Source organism: Elephas maximus, chromosome 3 (genome assembly GCF_024166365.1).
Source record: "Elephas maximus indicus isolate mEleMax1 chromosome 3, mEleMax1 primary haplotype, whole genome shotgun sequence".
NCBI classification, from domain to species: Eukaryota; Metazoa; Chordata; class Mammalia; order Proboscidea; family Elephantidae; genus Elephas; species Elephas maximus.
Genome location: NC_064821.1, coordinates 162,972,795 through 162,990,521, shown reverse-complemented (window position 1 = coordinate 162,990,521; position 17,727 = coordinate 162,972,795). Strand labels below are relative to the sequence as shown.

Here is a 17,727-nt window from a genome sequence, read left to right as displayed (position 1 = left end):
GCGCTAGAAAAAAAAGTATACTTTGCAGCAGTTGGGTGGAGAGTTCTGTATAAGTCAATGAGGTCAAGTTGGTTGATTGTTGTAAGTAGGTCTTCCGTGTCTCTATTGAGCTTCTTACTGGATGTCCTGTCCTTCTCCGAAAGTGGTGTGTTGAAGTCTCCTACTATAATTGTGGAGGTGTCTATCTCGCTTTTCAATTCTGTTAAAATTTGATTTATGTATCTTGCAGCCCTGTCATTGGGTGCATAAATATTTAATATGGTTATGTCTTCCTGATCAATTGTCCCTTTTATCATTATATAGTGTCCTTCTTTATCCTTTGTGGTGGATTTAAGTCTAAAATCTATTTTGTCAGAAATTAATATTGCTACTCCTCTTCTTTTTTGCTTATTGTTTGCTTGATATATTTTTTTCCATCCTTTGAGTTTTAGTTTGTTTGTGTCTCTAAGTCTAAGGTGTGTCTCTTGTAGGCAGCATATAGATGGATCGTGTTTCTTTATCCAGTCTGTGACTCTCTGTCTCTTTATTGGTGCATTTAGTCCATTTACATTCAGCGTAATTATAGATAAATAAGTTTTTAGTGCTGTCATTTTGATGCCTTTTCATTTGTGTTGTTGGCCATTTCATTTTTCCACATACTTTTTTGTGCTGAGACGTTTTTCTTAGTAAATTGTGAGATCCTCATTTTCATAGTGTTTGTCTTTATGTTAGTTGAGTCGTTACGTTTTTCTTGGCTTTTATCTTGAGTTATGGAGTTGTTATACCTTTTTGTGGTTACCTTATTATTTACCCCTATTTTTCTAAGTAAAAACCTAACTTGTATCGTTCTATATAGCCTTGTATCACTCTCCATCTGGCAGTTCAATGCCTCCTGTATTTAGTCCCTCTTTTTGATTATTGTGATCTTTTACCTGTTGACTTCCATGATTCCCTGTTATGTGTATTATTTTATTTATTTATTTTAATTAATCTTAATTTGTTTGTTTTTGTGATTTCCCTATTTGAGTTGATATCAGGACGTTCTGTTTTGTGACCTTGTATTGTGCTGGTATCTGATATTATTGGTTTTCTAACCAAACAATATCCTTTAGTATTTCTTGTAGCTTTGGTTTGGTTTTTGCAAATTCTCTAAACTTGTGTTTATCTGTAAATATCTTAATTTCAGAGAGAGTTTTGCCTTCATATTTCAGAGAGAGTTTTGCTGGATATATGATCCTTGGCTAGCAGTTTTTCTCCTTCAGTGCTCTGTATATGTCGTCCCATTCCCTTCTTGCCTGCATGGTTTCTGCTGAGTAGTCCGAACTTAGTCTTATTGATTCTCCCTTGAAGGAAACCTTTCTTTTCTCCCTGGCTGCTTTTAAAATTTTCTGTTTATGTTTGGTTTTGGCGAGTTTGATGATAATATGTCTTGGTGTTTTTCTTTTTGGATCAATCTTAAATGGGGTTCGATGAGTATCTTGGATTGATATCCTTTCGCCTTTCATGATGTCAGGGAAGTTTTGTGTCAGGAGTTCTTCAACTATTTTCTCTGTGTTTTCTGTCCCCCCTCCCTGTTCTGGGACTCCAATCACCTGCAAGTTATCCTTCTTGATAGAGTCCCACATGATTCTTAGGATTTCTTCATTTTTTTTAATTCTTTTATCTGATTTTTTTTCAGCTATGTTGGTGTTGATTCCCTGGTCCTCCAGATGTCCCAGTCTGCATTCTAATTGCTCGAGTCTGCTCCTCTGACTTCCTATTGCATTGTCAAATTCTGTAATTTTATTGTTAATCTTTTGGATTTCTACATGCTGTCTCTCTATGGATTCTTGCAACTTATTAATTTTTCCACTATGTTCTTGAATAATCTTTTTGAGTTCTTCAACAGTTTTATCAGTGTGTTCCTTGGCTTTTTCTGCAGTTTGCCTTATTTCGTTTGTGATGTCTTGAAGCATTCTGTAAATTAGTTTTTTATGTTCTGTATCTGATAACTCCAGGATTGTATCTTCATTTGGGAAAGATTTTGATTCTTTTGTTTGGGGGGTTGGAGAAGCTGTCATGGTCTGCTTCTTTATGTGGTTTGATATGGACTGCTGTCTCCGAGCCGTCACTGGGAAACTAGTTTTTCCAGAAAATCCGCTGACTGGTACGCTGGCTCCAGGCTCTGAAAACAATCGCTGCCTCCCCGTATTTGTTTGTTCTCTGTCTCTAAATCTGTGTTTGTTGTTCAGAGTTCGTAGATTGTTATGTATGTGATCGATTCACTTGTTTTCCCGAGTCTTTGTTGCAAGAGGGATCCGCGGTAGCGTCCACCTAGCACGCCATCTTGGCCCCACCTCCCAGTAAGGGCATTTGATGATGAGCCAAGTTGGAGCTCTATTAAGTTTGGCAGAGCACTACCGCGGTCGGTGTCCCACTCCTGCCGCCAGCACAGCCAGGCGCGAGTGCCTCCATAGGGTTTTGAATGGGTGATTTTTCAGAAGTAGATTGTCAGGCCTTTCTTCTGAGGTACCTGTCAAATCTCCAACCCTTTGATTAGCAGCCAAGTGCATTAACTGCACCACCCAGTGCTGCCCCAGTGGGGTCTTTGGAGGCCTGTGGACACTGCTTGGCATTCCAAGGACAATCTCGGTAGAACATGGACCCTGAGCTCCTTAAGAAATCCTCAGAAGACTCACTTCCCGGGGAAACTGACAGCAGACCCCATCTCTATGGAAAGACCAAGGCCCTGAGACTCCTGATTGGGGATGTTTGGCATTTGGTCTTGGGAAGTTTTCTCGGGGGGTGGAGGGACTCGCGGGGAGAGTGTTTTAAAAGTTTTGCAAAAACAAACTGTTACAGGATCCTTATAGGTTCCTTTGCATTCAATGCAAAGACTTTCATTTAACTGTCAGAATTTCATTTCATTTCATTTAACTGTCTTTCCTTTTGCTAACTCTTGGTTCGTTGCTCTGTTTGACTGTTTTCTTCTCACCTCTCTCCCTCGTTCAGAGCCAGACTATCAGGTGTATCTGAACGCTTCCAAGGTCCCCGAGTTTTCAGATGACCCCACAGAGCTGGAATGCCGGATCGTGGACGTGAAGCGCTCGGACGCAAACGTCCGTTTCACAGTCTCCTGGTACTTCAGGATAAACCCGCGCAGTGACAGTGTGGTCACCAGTGAGCTTCTCGCGGTAATGAATGGGGACTGGACGCTGAAGTACGGAGAGAGGAGCAAGCAACGGGCCCAGAACGGAGAGCTTATTTTTTCGAAGGAGCATATGGACACGTTCAGTTTCCGAATCCAAAGGACTACAGACGAAGACAGAGGCAGTTACTACTGTGTTGTGTCTGCCTGGACCAAACAGCGGAATAACAGCTGGGTAAAAAGCAAGGACGTTCTCTCCAGACCCGTCAACATTTTCTGGGCATCAGAAGGTAGGAGTGTCATTCTTGTTAATTACGCTTTTTTTTTGGCTTAAGTCACCCCAGCATATGTTTTCAGATGCAGGTTATCACATTCACTAGGAGTCCAGGAAATACATTCTCAAAAGCAGGTATAATAACTATTGCTTTTATCTATAGTAAGCACTTGATAGGATTATAGAGTCAAGTTGATTCTGACTCATAGTGACCCTATAGGACAGAGTAGAACTGCCCCACAGGGTTTCCAAGAGCAGCTGGTAGATATGAACTGCTGACCTTTTGGTTAGTAGCCAAGCTCCTATCCACTGTGCCACCAGGGCTTTTCTGTAGTAAGAGTCTCTTTAAAATGGTGATGCTGGGAGAAAGGTCAGTGTGTGAGTTTCTTGCGTTCTAGAGAGTGAGCTAAGGACCTGATTGGTGGTGGAGGGTTGTTTTGTAGATGTTCTAAGGGTCTGTGGCCGAGACTGCACAGGGCAAACTATTGATACTTTATTGCTCAGCTGGGTGTCTTAGGCAAAACCCACGGAGGCCTTTGGTGTGCCAGTGTCCATGAGTTCCCACTGGGGTGCAGACACTTTTGAGGTGCCGCATTGCCAGTGGGTATCCACAGAGCTGTTGTTCCTGCCCCTGAGGGACTAGGCATCCATTTGGAGAAATTGATTTCTAGGGTGAGGTAACAAGAACTTAAAGGATGGTAAACACTACGTTTGATGCATCTACTCCTGAATGCTCAGAGCGCTGTCTGCCTTGGGACGTTAGGCTGTCCTCATCGAGTCTTTTATCCTGTTCTTGTCCATCATCAAAGGAAGCCCAGGCCTCCTAGGTCCTTTTTCATGCCCCAAACATTCATCACCATATGGTCCTCTGTTTGCCGTCTTTGACGCACTACCATCCCTTCTACATCCCCAAGCCTCGAGCAAGACCCTCCAGAACTCTGTCATCAGCAAAACCCCGTTTCCTGAAGCTCATCGCTCCATGTTCTTTCTCTTACATTAAACTTCACCGACTTCACTCTCACATGAGGGCATTGTTTCCTCTAGAGCCCTCCTAAATGAAGACATTTTTCCTCTCACACCCCTTATCCCTGGGTGGTGCAAACAATTAAGCTCAGCTGCTAACCGAAAGGTTGGGGGTTTGAGTCCCCCCAGAGGTACCTCAGAAGAAAGGCCTGGCGATCTACTTCTGAAAAATCCATCAGTGAAAACCCTATGGAGCACAGTTCTGCTGTGATACACATGGGGCCACCATAAATCAAAGTCAACTTGACAACATCTGGTTTTCTTCTCTCAGTATACCTTCTGTCTTTCGAGATCGCTCTAGTACTTTAACAACTCTTCAACCCTACTTGGGCCCACAATCCATTAATCCCACCACCTTACCTTGTCCTTTACTCCCGTTGTGTTGTGTCTTTACTTCACTCTTAACCTAGAGTGACCATTTGGCCAGGGTAGTCCAATTTACACCTGTTGCCCTGGTATAATTATTATTAGCACCTTCTTTCATTTTCAGATATGTCCAGAGAGGAACAGGGATAAGAAATCTAGCCACCCTGTAGTCATCTGGCCTAAATCCCAAGTCAGCCATAATCACTGCTTTGCTCACAGCCTTAACTTCCTTGTCCCTCTCGTGCGTTGTACTGTCCAGCTCTGCCGTCTCCCTACCTGCATCTGCAGAGCTAAGTGTGGTTAGAGGAAAGCATTCAGACATGTTGAACTGTTCTCACTTTAAATCTATGACCATTACCTCACTCAGGTGGGCCCTCAATGCTACCTGGGAATCCCTCTGCATTTCCTTAATCTGTTTACTTCCCCACTTTCCGAAATAATGATTTCAGACCTTCTCTCCCTGCAAGTCTCAAATGCCTCCTCTCCCAGCCTCACACTCAGGTGTTGATCCTGCTTTCTATTTTTTTGAGAAAATAGAAGCAGCCAGAAGAGAATTCCCATTCTACCCCATCCACGGCACCCATATTACTCAGCCTTATCTCTAGCAAAAGCCAGTCCCCACCACTGCTCAGACATATAGTTCCAGCAATTCTCTCCTCTCTCTTACATCATCAGTGTTTCTTTCTACTGGCTCTTCCCCATCAGTATGTAAACATGTTGTTAGATTGCCTATCTTAAAAAAAAAAAGCTAAACTGATTTTGATCTATCTCCATCTGTCTGTTCTCCACACTTATCTTACCACCCATTACTCTCTCCTTCCTTTTGTAGCCAAAGTATTTGACTTATCTGTACTTGATGTCTCCATTTTCTCTCCTTCCATCCTCTCTGATAACTCCTCTAATCAGGCTTTCACCCCACTGCGCCTATTAAGATTGCAAGTGATCAACGCATTGCTAAATCCAATTCTCAGTTATCTTACTTAACTCAGCAGGATTTAACACAGTTGATCATTCCTTTCTCCTGGAAGCACTTTTGTCCCTTGGCTTCCTTGGCATTTGGGACATCACCCCCTTCCAGCTGTTCCTCCAGACCCACTAGCTGTTCCTTCTCAACCTCCTTTGCTGGTTCCGCTTCATTTTCCTGATCCTCAAACATTAAGCTGCCTCAAGACTCAATCTTTGGACTCCTTTTGGATCTCCTCTACATCACATGAATTTAAATACCATTTATACACTGGTTCTGACACCCCACGAGTGTCAGAATAGCACTGTGCTGCATAGGGTGTTCAGTGGCTACATTTTTGGAAATAGATCACCAAGCCTTTCTTCTGAGGTGCCTCTCGGTGGATTCAAACTGCCAAGTTTTTGGTTAGTGACAGAACACTTAACTGTTGGCAGCACACAAAGAGTCTTCTCTATACCTCAGAGACTCCTAAATTTACATTTCCAGCTCACACCTCTTTCCTGAACTCCAGACTCAATATTCTCTTGCCTTCTTGGCACTTCTGCTTGCCTAATGGGCATCTCAAACTTCAGTTCCTTTCTGCCAAACCTCTTTTTTCTCAGCTTTCTCAAGCACCATTAATGGCTCCATAGTTGCTCAGACCAAAAACTTTAAAGTTACCCTTGACTCCTCACTTTTCACAATTTATTTGGAGTCTAACCACTTCTCACACTCTACTGTTCCAAACCACCATCATCACTTACCTGGATTGTATCGGTAGTCACCCTGCTTTTGCCCTTGCATACAGCAGTTAGAGCGGTCCTGCGAAAATGAAAGGCAGATCATGAAACTCCTCTACTTCAAGCCTTCGAAGGCTCCCCATCTTACTCAAAACAAAACCAAAGTCCTTGTATTGGTCTAAGATGCTTTATACCAACTGACCCCCATTACCTTTTGGACCTCATGTCTTAACTCTCCCCAGCCACTTCACTTCAACCACTCTGCCTGACACCTTTCCCCAAATACACCAGGTATGGACCAACCCTGGGGCTTTCCGCTTGCTCATCTCCTACCTAGAATGCTTTCCCTCCATATAGATACAGGATTGTGCCCTTATTTTTTTCAGGTCTTTATTCAGATGTTGTTTTGGGGGTGACATGAGACTGTCCCTGGCTACCCTACTTAGAATTGTGATAACACCCCTCCACACACACACACTCACTCACACACACTCTCCATGCTTGCTCTGTTCCTTCCCTCCTTCATTTTCTTTTGAACATCTATCACTATCTAGCCATATCCCATGTTTTCCTTATTTATTTTATTTGTTTTCTTCCACTAGCATTTAAATGTAGGAGTTTCTGTATGTTTTGTTCACCATTGTTTTCCCAGTGCCTGGCACATGGAAGGCTCTCAATAAATATTTGTTGACTTAATGAATGGACGAAGGAACCCTCAGGAGAATCAAGAAAGAATGTGGGTGGCTCAGTGAAACCTTAGAAATAGGAGAGAAAAAAATAATATACATGTTCTGCTAATAGATGTGGAACCAAGCGTTCAAGAAAACCCAACATAAAAATCTCATCACTGAACAGATTACAGGATTAATTGTTTTACTGAAGGATAAGAAGAACGTGCCTAATTCATTTATTCATCCATTCAACAAATATTCAAGTGCCTTCCGAGTGCCTGACATTGTGCTAGTATGATATAAATGAATTCTAATGTGCATATGCTTAGGGATTTTTTTTTTAAAGAGAAGTTGGGAGTAACACATTTAAACATCAAGTTAGTGGAGCCGTAGATACTTGCTTAAAATGTTAAAACAGCATCTCTGAAATTAAAGTGCAAGCTAAATGGAAATAATTGGATCTACGACTGCATATGCTCCAATCATCTTAGTAATAAATCTGTTCTGTAATGTTACCTTGGTATGATTAGCATAGCGAGCCTATTTCTCCCTCACTCTGCTCCTCCAAGCAGGCCAGTGTAGCTAAGAGTGCTTTCCCTGCACCCAGCAGAACCTCAGAAGAGAAGAAGCAAATGGCATCACCAAGAACCGGACCTGACTGTTGCATTTAAGTATCATCTTCCCAATTCACCAAGAGTAGGCTTTAGCTCACGTCCTCGGGGGTACGAGTAGCTTCCCAAATCCTCTGAGTTCACTCTTGGTAAAAAACTCAAGGCTTTAAAAATCCTAAAAACCAAACTCTCGCCCATGGAGTCCCTCCTCCCTTTCATCATGAAGTCATTTCTGGCTACTCTGCTACGTCCAGGGGGTGGTTTTCAGCCTGTTTACAGATATACAAGATTCTCTTCTGAGTGTCCAGATTTTGGGAAGTGCTATTGTGTGCCAGTTTGCACATCAGTTACTGTCTCTTTGACATTTTGCTTTTAAATGTATATATATTTTAATTAATCCTGTTGGAAATCATCTCCTTCTGGTCTTTCATTCCAGACTCCGTGCTTGTGGTGAAAGCAAGGCAGCCAAAGCCTTTCTTTGCTGCAGGAAATACATTTGAGATGACTTGCAAAGTGTCTTCCAAGAATATTAAGTCACCACGCTACTCTGTTCTCATCACTGCTGAGAAGCCTGTGGGAGACCTTTCCAGCCCCAATGAAACCAAATACATCATCTCCCTGGACCAGGATTCCGTGGTAAAGCTGGAGAATTGGACAGATGCTTCGCGAGTGGATGGTGTCGTGCTAGAGAAAGTGCAGGAAGACGAGTTTCGCTATCGAATGTACCAGACTCAGGTGTCAGATGCGGGGCTGTACCGCTGCATGGTGACAGCCTGGTCTCCTGTCGGGGGCAGCCTATGGCGAGAAGCGGCAACCAGTCTCTCCAATCCTATTGAAATAGACTTCCAAACCTCAGGTGAGCAGGGAGCCATATTGGATCATAGACCGAGCTGCAGGAGGCCTTAGGGCTTTGATCTAATGTCTTCTTTTGTTTTAACAGCCTTATTGAAATGTAATTCACATACGATACAATTTACCCATTTAAAGTGTTCAATTTAGTGGCTTTTAGTATATTCACAGAGTTGTGCAATGATCACAACAGTTTTTCACCATTCCTCAAAAGAATCCCCACACCGCTTAGTTGTTACCCGCCAAGCTCCCATTTCCTCGCCCTACCCCCCAGCCCCTGACAACCACTCATCTACTTATTGTCTCTCTAGATTTACCTATTCTGGGCTTTTCATATAAATGGAATCACAATCTGTGGGCCTTTGAGTGTAGCTTCTTATCACTCATATGGAAACTCTGCGTTTAACTTTTCAAGGAACCACTAAACTCTTTTCTGAAATGAGAGCGCCATTGTACATTCCTACTAATAAAGAATGAGGGTCTGATTTCTCCACATGCTCACCAACACTAATGGTTATACTTACTTTTTGATTATAGCTGTACTAGTAGGTGTGATGCTGTGTGATGTTCCCTGTCGTTTTGGTTTTGATTTGCATTTCCTTCATGTATTATTTCTCTGATGATGTTGAGTATCTTCTCTTGTGGCTTATTGATCATTTGTATTATCTTCTTTGGAGCGATGTCCATTCAGATCCTTTGCCCATTTTTAAAATGAGTTATTTATCTTTTTATTGTTGAGTTGTAAGTTTCTTCATGTGGTCTGGATTTAAGTCCCTTATCAGATACATGATTTGAAAATGTTTTCTCCCATTCTGTGGGTTGTCTTTTCACTTTCTTGGTATCCTTTGAAGAAACAAAATTTAAAATCTTGATGAATGCAATTTATCTATTTTTTTGTGTGTGTGTCACTTGTGTTTTAATGTCAAATCTTGCTTAATCCAAGGTTACGAAGATTTGTGCCTATATTTTCTTCTAAGAGTTTTTAGCTCCTGTATTTAGGGCCATGTTCCATTTTGAGTTCATTTTTGTGTATAGGGTGAGGAAGGGATCCAAGTCATTCTTTTGCATGTGGATATGACTGGATATCCACATGCAAAAGAATGACATTACTATACGCAAAAATGAACTCAAAATATTAACTCAAAAAGCTGTCCCAGAGCCCTGGTGGCTCAGTGGTTAAGAGCTTGGCTGCTAACCAAAAAAGTTGACAGTTTGAATCTACCAGCTACTTCTTGGAAACCCTATGGGGCAGTTCTACTCTGTCCTGTAGGGTTGCTGTGAGTCAGAATTGATTTGATAGCAATAGATTTTTTTTTTTTTTCATCCAGTTGTCCCAGAATGACTTATTGGAAAGCCTCTCTGCCATTGAATTGTATTGGCACCCTTGTCAAAAATCATTTGACCATAAATGTAAGGGTTTATTTCCAGACTCTCACCTTATGCCAATACCACATTGTCTTGATTACTGTAGCTTTGTAGTAAGTTTTGAAATTAGGAAGTGTGAGTCTTCCAATTTTGTATTTTGCTTTCCAGATTGTTTTGGCTACTCTAAATCCCTTGCATTTACATATGAATTTTAGGATCAGCCTATCAATTTCTGCAAAAAAGACACCTGAGACTTTGATAGGAATTGTGTTGATTCTGTAGATCGATTTGGAGAAGAGTCCAGGTGGTACTGTGTTTAAGCACTTGGCTGCTAACCGAAAAGGTTGGCAGTTCAAACCCACAGCCACTCTTTGGGAGAAACATGTGACAGTCTGCTTCCCTAAAGATTACAGCCTTGGAAACCCTCTGGGGCAGTTCTGCTGTGTCCTATAGAGTGGCTATGAGTGAAAATTGACTCGACAGAAATGCCTTTTTTTTTTTTTGGTCATCTTAATACTGTTGTCTTCCAATCCAGAAACTTGTGATATCTTTCCGTATATTTCAATCTTCTTTAATTTCTTTCAGAGGTATTTTGTAATTTTCACTGTACAAATCTTGAACTTCTCTTGTTAAATTTATCCTAAATATTTTACTCTTTTAATGTTATTCTATGTGGAATTGTTTTCTTAATTTCATTTTTTGGATTGTTCATTGGTAGTGAATAGAAATATACTTGATTTTTATTTATTGATCTTGTATTTTGCAACTTCGCTGAATTTGTTTATTAGTTCTAATAGCTTTTTGTGGATTCCTTAGGTTTTTTTTTATACAATTTATTTTTTGTTGTTGAGAATATACATAGAAAAACATATACCAATTGAATGATTTCTGCATGTACAATACATTTCAGTAACATTATATCCTTCAAGTTCTGCAACCATTCTCACCCTCCTTTTCCAAATTTTTCCTTCCACTTTAACATAAGCTCACTGTCCCCTAAGTTTCCTATCTAATCTTTTGAGTTGCTATTGTCATTTTGATCCCATACAGTTCTTAAAAGAACACAACGCTCAAGGCATCCCTAGAATTTTTTTAAATTAAAGATTATGTGATCTGCTTGCTAATAGGAATAGTTTTACTTGCCTAATTGCCCTAGCTAGAATCTCCAGTGGTGCAAGTGGACATCTTTGACTTGTTCCGGATCTTTGGGGGAAAACACTTAGTGTCTCACATTTAAATATGATATCAGCTTTGGGTTTTTCATTGATGTCCTTTATCTGGTTAAGGAAGGTTCCTTCCATTCCTAGTTTACTGTTTTTATCGGAAGGAGGTGCTGGGTTTTGTCAAATGCTTTTTCTGCTTGTTGAGATGGAGATGATCATATGGGTTTAGTCCTTTATTTGTGTATGTTTTGGTGTCTGTAGGAGTCAGTTCCATCTTGTTTTACATTTGTCGTTTGATGCCTCCTTTAAACTGTTATGTGGAAGAGGGACACATAAATTTTTTTGTATGTATTTCTCGGTGAGGAATGGGTATTGAATCTATTTCTCAGTTCTTTAAGGCTCAGCATAACAAATAAAATCACTGTAGCTTCCAGCTTGAATAGACTGCCTAAGGCTTTTACTTTATTTAATCCACAAAGTTGTTATGGCCAGTTCACATTGTAATTAATTAGGAGAACCAAACCCACTGCCGTTGAGTCAATTCTGACTCATAGCAACTCTACAGGACAGAGTAGAACTGCCCCATAGGATTTCCAAAAGTGGCTGGTGGATTCAAACTGCCTACCTTTTGGTTAGCAGCCGAGCTCTTCACCACCGTGCCACCAAGGCTCCTTAATTAGGTGACGCTGCTATCAAACCTAGTGGCCAGCACAATGTTATAGCCCTGAGTAGCCCCAGTAAACGCTGACTCAGAACTGGAGAGCCTTTGCTTCCTAAAAATCAACAGCACACCTTAAGGCAACACAAAACAAAAAGATCCTCCCAGGTGTCCGTCTTCCTGTCCCCTGACTTCAGGGCTCTTTCCTCTTGGTATTGAGGACCGTGTTCCCAAGGGGCCCCACTAAGTCATGGTTTATTGACTTAGTGTCAGAGAAGAAAGTACGGTGAATGTGATAAAATGTGATTTTAAAAGAATAACAATGAAGTTTTTTTCTCCTTAAAAAAGAAAAAATGAAAATATAGTCAAGTAGAAAGATGGAAAAGAGAATCCCCCATAATCTTACCATGCAGAGACTCTTAATTTGTGTTGTTCATCTTCCTAGGATTTTTCCCTTACATGTTTTCTCCATGACTTTGAGATCAGGCTGTATACATGATGCTATGACCTACTTTTCCTCCTTGAATGTTTATAAGCGTTTTCCATGTTATAGCAAATTCTAGGTAAATACCAACTTTAATGACTCTATGTACTAGAATTTGGTGAACCATTACCCTTTTGATGGATGTGTAGATGACCTGCAATTTTTGCTTTCACAAAACACTGCACTTAACAGTCTTTTTTAGCGGTTGGAGTTGGAACATGGTTTGTGTCCGTGTTTGTATTTAAAAGCTAAGTGGAACGTGGTGTACTCTCTGCAGACTAGGAATCAAGGGACCCCTAGTGACTGGCTGTTCGCTTAGATTCTACATGCCATCATCAGTCATCTGTGAAGCTAATCAGACAGATCCCCTTATAAAAGCATCATTACCCCCAAAATTGACTATAATGAAAATATTTCTAAGCCTGGGATACTGGCCCATATTAAGAGTGAGCTGTTGATTTCATTAGCAGGAAATGTACCATTTTGAAGAGTTTGCCACAATGAAGGTCTTTCTCCCCAGACCTTGTCTTCATTGTGAGCCATAGCACAAATGCTCTGTTGATCTCCACAGCCGTGGCCAACAGGGGAAATGAGAACCAAAAGTTGTGACCTAGGAGGCATTTGGGGTTTTGTTTGGAAATACAAAGAAAAGAAAGCAAAATTTGTCCAAATTAGGTAAGTCTTTCTTTGCTATTTCAAAAATTAAGTGAATAGAAGCAAAAGTCCATTGTGAGGATTTCGTACTGTATTGTCATTTTGAGTTCTCTTAAAAGGGGCCTGAACAATTTAAGAAAGCCCTCTTAGTCTAGATCTATCTTTAACCATGAAATTCCTAGGCAGAGAAAAAAAAAGGGGGTGGGAGATCCCATTGCCTCACCATGGTTGCTGCTAACCTTTAAAAAAAACCTTTACTCACCCTAAAAACCCTTTGCCGTTGAGTCGATTCTGACTCATAGCAACCCTATAGGACAAAGTAGAACTGCCCCATAGGGTTTCCAAGGAGCGCCTGGTGGATTTGAACTGCTGACCTTTTGGTAAGTAAGCAGGCAAACTCTTTAACTACTATGGTACCAGGGTTTCCGACGTGTACTCACAGGTGGCTATATATGGCATAAAGCACCCCCAGTCATCATCACAGAGCCATCTCTGAGCAACTGGCATAATTACTGCTCTGTTGTTGTTGTTGTTAGGTGCCATTGAGTAGCTTCCAACTCTTAGCGACCCTATAGGACAGAGTAAAGCTGCCCCATAGGATTTCCAAGGAGCGGCTGGTAGATTTGAACTGCTGACCTTTTGGTTAGCAGCCGTAGCTCTTAACCACTACACCACCAGGGCTCCAATCACTGCTATAAAAACCACAACCAAACCCATTGCCATCGAATCAATTCCAACTCATAGCGACCATATAGGACAGAGTAGAAGTGCCCCATAGGGTTTCCAAAGAGCACGTCATGGATTCAAACTCTACAGACCTCTTGATTAGCAGCCGTAGCTCTTAGCCACTATGCCACCAGGGTTTCCATCACTGCTACAGGCAAAAGCAAATCTGAGCTGGTAAGAACCTGAGGGGGCCGTGGTGGAGAGCTGAGCTAATTGAAGGGCATGATGTCTAGAAGTAGGTTAAGTTTCCTTGTCCTCTTTGCTTTCATCCTTTCCCCATTTCCTGGGACTGCCACTCTGTTATATTCTCTATCCTGCTAGAGTTAAGAACCCTCCTGCTGCTCTTTGGCTAATCAGAACTCACAGCAGCACCCACCCAGGCCTGCCTGATCCCTCTAGTGTCCCATATTCTACTGCTCTCCTTCACTTTTCTCCCAGAAAAATACCGATTATTCATATATCCTTGGTGTTAGGAAAGCAATCTGAGGAATCCGTCTTGTTACTAATCGTGTTGAAATGAAAATATAAACATTTCAGTTCTTTGCCTTGTTGTATTATAGGGCCTTTTACTCACTTTCTCCCAGACATTTCTTCGGGATGGTTAAAAAAAAAAAAGTGCTTTGGGGTACTTCTTCTTTACTGGCAATCTGATTAAGGAGGTAGTAGTACCTGTATTCTCAGCATCTTATGAGTTTTAGAATCAGTATCTAAGACCATCTAACTTTTCTTCCCTGGAAACCCAAAGCAAATCCCATAGCACTGATATTCTGGAACCTTCTTTCAGGTCACCCCTTCCTAGCTAGTAGGGATTAGGCTAAGGTAAACACTGAGCTCTTAGGGATCAGCTTGGCTTAAAACTGTATAACATTCTCACCTAAAAGGGAATCATGTTGTTACTGTTAGTTGCCATCGGATAGATTCTCACTCATGGTTAACCCCACGTATGCAGAGTAGAACTGCTGCATGGAGCTTTCAAGGCTTTGACCTTCCAAAAACAGATCTCCAGGCCTGTCTTCTAAGGTTCCTTTGGGTGGGTTCCAACTGCCAACCTTTCATTTAGTAATCAAGTGCATAACTGCTAGAGCCAAGGAGCGGGAGGGAAAGGGGGGAAGAGGAGAATGCAGTACCTAGCCCCTTCCTCTGCCTAGAGGGGAGATGGGAGCTACGAATTCCTTCCATGGAAAGAATACTTCTTTTATTAAGTCACTCCTTTGTGCCTAGTAATCAAATAGCACAATAATACTTATGCCTGTAGTCAAATATATCAGATGGACACTATGGTAAATGCTCTTAAATTCTAGCACTAAGTTCTCTTTATGCATTCAGTCTTCATGTCTCGTGTTTTGTTGCTCACTTGTATGTTCATTATCTTACAACTCGAAAACTTAGAGGGGAGCACCTCTACCTTGCAGTGAGTAGAGGGTACTGAGAACTTAGCATGGCCTTCTGGCCTTTGGAAAAAGGAAAGGGGTCTTATGTAAAAGTAAACTGATTATTGGGGTGTGGGGTATTCTCAGGGCGTGCAGGACAAATCATGTCTGGGTAGTTTTTTAAAGGAATATCTAGGATGCCTGGATCTCTCTTGGCAGACAAGCTGTGCCTTCAGCGTTCCCACCATACTTTATATAAACAGTTGTCATCGTTAGCATGTCTGTGTCCTTACTGTACTTCAGCCTCTTAACAGCAGGGACCCTGTCCCCATTCTCTCCATCAGAACCAAAGGCATCCCTGGTTCATTCCCAACCCTTCTGAATCTCCAACCAACCCTGAACTAGAAGTGAACCACACTAAACCAGAAATAACCCACATGTACTGCGAAGTGGGAGGAGGGGGGAACTTCAAATGAGACTGTGGTCATCATCAGAGAAGAGGTAAAGGAAAAGCCAGAAGCAAAAATAACTTTAAAAAGTTATTATTTTGGTTATAATCTTAAGATGGAGCTCATTTGGGTGTGCCTAATATGTAAGTCCCTCTGAATAAAAGAAAAAATAGAACACTTTCTATTCTGTGGGTTTCCAGACCTGCCCCAAGGAGAAGGAGCCACATTTAGATGCCTATTAGAGTGCCGAGAATGGAATATTGAACTAAAGTGTGAAAGAGAACAGTGAGGCCAGCATGGCTTTCTTTCAGGTCCTGTATTCAATGCCTCTGTGCATTCAGCCACACCATCAGTCATCCGGGGAGATCTGATCAAACTCTTCTGTATCATCAGCACCGAAGGAGCAGCTCTGGATCCAGGTACTTCTCTCCATCGCTTTTCTTTCCCCATGTTGCTTTTTGTCATCTCCACAGTGTTACACAAATGTAGAGGACAGGGATTGAATTGTCTGTTTATCTCCCAAATGGCCTGGTTCAGTGCTTTGTACTCAGCGGGGGTTTAATAAACACTTGTTCAATGGATGCACCTGTCTTTTGGATGATTTGGAAACACATCCAAACATTTGAGTCTGAGTTGTCAAGGTGATCAGTGGATCACCTTGGGGCTGATTCAAGCTGTTTGGAAACCCACTGGCAGAGCCCAGCCCCTTCGCTTGTGTCTTTCATTTATTTGAGCTCTTTCTATGTACAGATGCCATTCTAGATGCTGGGAAGAGAGGACTGAAAAGGTGGTTAAAGTCTGCCCTCATGGAGTTTGCAAGCTAGTTAGGGAAACAGACAAGAAATAAATTGCTATGTACTATAATATCAGAGGAAACCCTGGTGGCGTAGTGTTTAAGTGCTACGGCTGCCAAACAAAGGGTTGGCAGTTCGAATCTGCCAGGCGCTCCTTGGAAACTCTAAGGGGCAGTTCTACTCTGTCCTATAGGGTCGCTATGAGTCGGAATCGCCTCGACGGCACTGGGTTTGGTTTGGGTTTTATAATATTAGAGAGTGATAAACGCTATGAAGAAGTACAGAACAGAGTAAAGGAGTAGCAAGTGACCAGAGGGTGCTATTGTAGTTAGAATTCTTAGAAAATCTTTGTAAATCATTTCTTTGTAGAAAGTATTAGCACTGCCAACAGGATATGTAAGAGCTGTGGAGAGGGCATCAGTCTTACACCTTTCCTGCTCGGCCTCCTTCAGTGCCAGTTGATGTCTCTCTCTTTCATTCTTAAGAACATTAAGTGCACTTGGCATGCCTCTGTTAGGCAGGACTGGACTCTCTTCTGCACTTTCCTAAAGACCCCATAAAAAAAAAAAACCTGTTGCCTTCCAGTCAATATAGTGACCTTGTAGGATAGTGTAGAACTGTCCCATAGAGTTTCCAAGGAGCAGCTGGTAGATTCAAACTGCTGACCTTTTGGTTAGCAGCCGAGCTCTTAACCACTGAGACATGGAGAACTCAACTCATCCTCTAGGGGCTGCCCTTCTCTCCTCTGAGTGCTTTGACCCCAGACTTTCCTCTTACTACCCCATCCCATTACAAGGGAAACAATGGCTTCTCGCGGATTTGCACCTTGAAATGCCCAAGTTGTGCAGGGTTAACAAAGTTCCGTGTGAAGACTACTGAAATATGGCCTTGGGGAAGAGACTTGAAACCAGTGTTCATTCTGTATTAAGAGGTAAGTTTTGAAGCAAAGTGGGGTGACCTGTAGTAAAACCAAGCAGTGTGAGGAGGGACCTGAGCATAGCTGGTGTCCTGCGACCAGAAGCCTGGATGGCCGCCCCCTGAGGTCTGGCTCCCATAGGACCTCTAACTGAAGGTCACAAGTATAGGGAAGTTCAGGTGGCAGCTAGTTCAGGGGTCAGCAAACCTTTTCTGTAAAGGTAATAAATATTTTTGGTTTTGTGGGCCATAAGGTCTTTGTGGCAGCGACTCAACTCTGCCATCGTGAGGAGAAAGCAGCTGTAGATAACATATAATTGAATAGTGGTGAGTATATTCCAATAAAACTTTATTTCCCAAAACAGGCGATGGGCATGACATGGCCTGCGGCCTGTAGTTTGCCAAGCCCTGAACTAGGTGATTCGTACCAACGTTGGCTTTCTTAGAGAGCTGAACATGGATGAGCTTTAGTTGCTGTTAGCTGCTGTTGAGTCGGCTTCAAATCATGACAACCCCACGTATGACAGATGGAATGTCGCCTGGTCCTGTGTCATCTTCACAACCCT

At 42.0% G+C, this 17,727-nt stretch overlaps 1 protein-coding gene across 1 annotated transcript in view; it reads left to right on the top strand.

Annotated features, from left to right (window-relative positions):
• Positions 1–17,727, top strand: part of PTGFRN (prostaglandin F2 receptor inhibitor) — a 105,272-nt gene that overhangs the window by 78,415 nt on the left and 9,130 nt on the right. Inside the window, exons 5-7 of the mRNA XM_049879987.1 lie at positions 2,971–3,396; positions 8,171–8,590; positions 15,764–15,871. Coding sequence (XP_049735944.1) covers positions 2,971–3,396; positions 8,171–8,590; positions 15,764–15,871 — 954 coding nt within the window. The remainder of the gene's footprint in view (positions 1–2,970; positions 3,397–8,170; positions 8,591–15,763; positions 15,872–17,727) is intronic.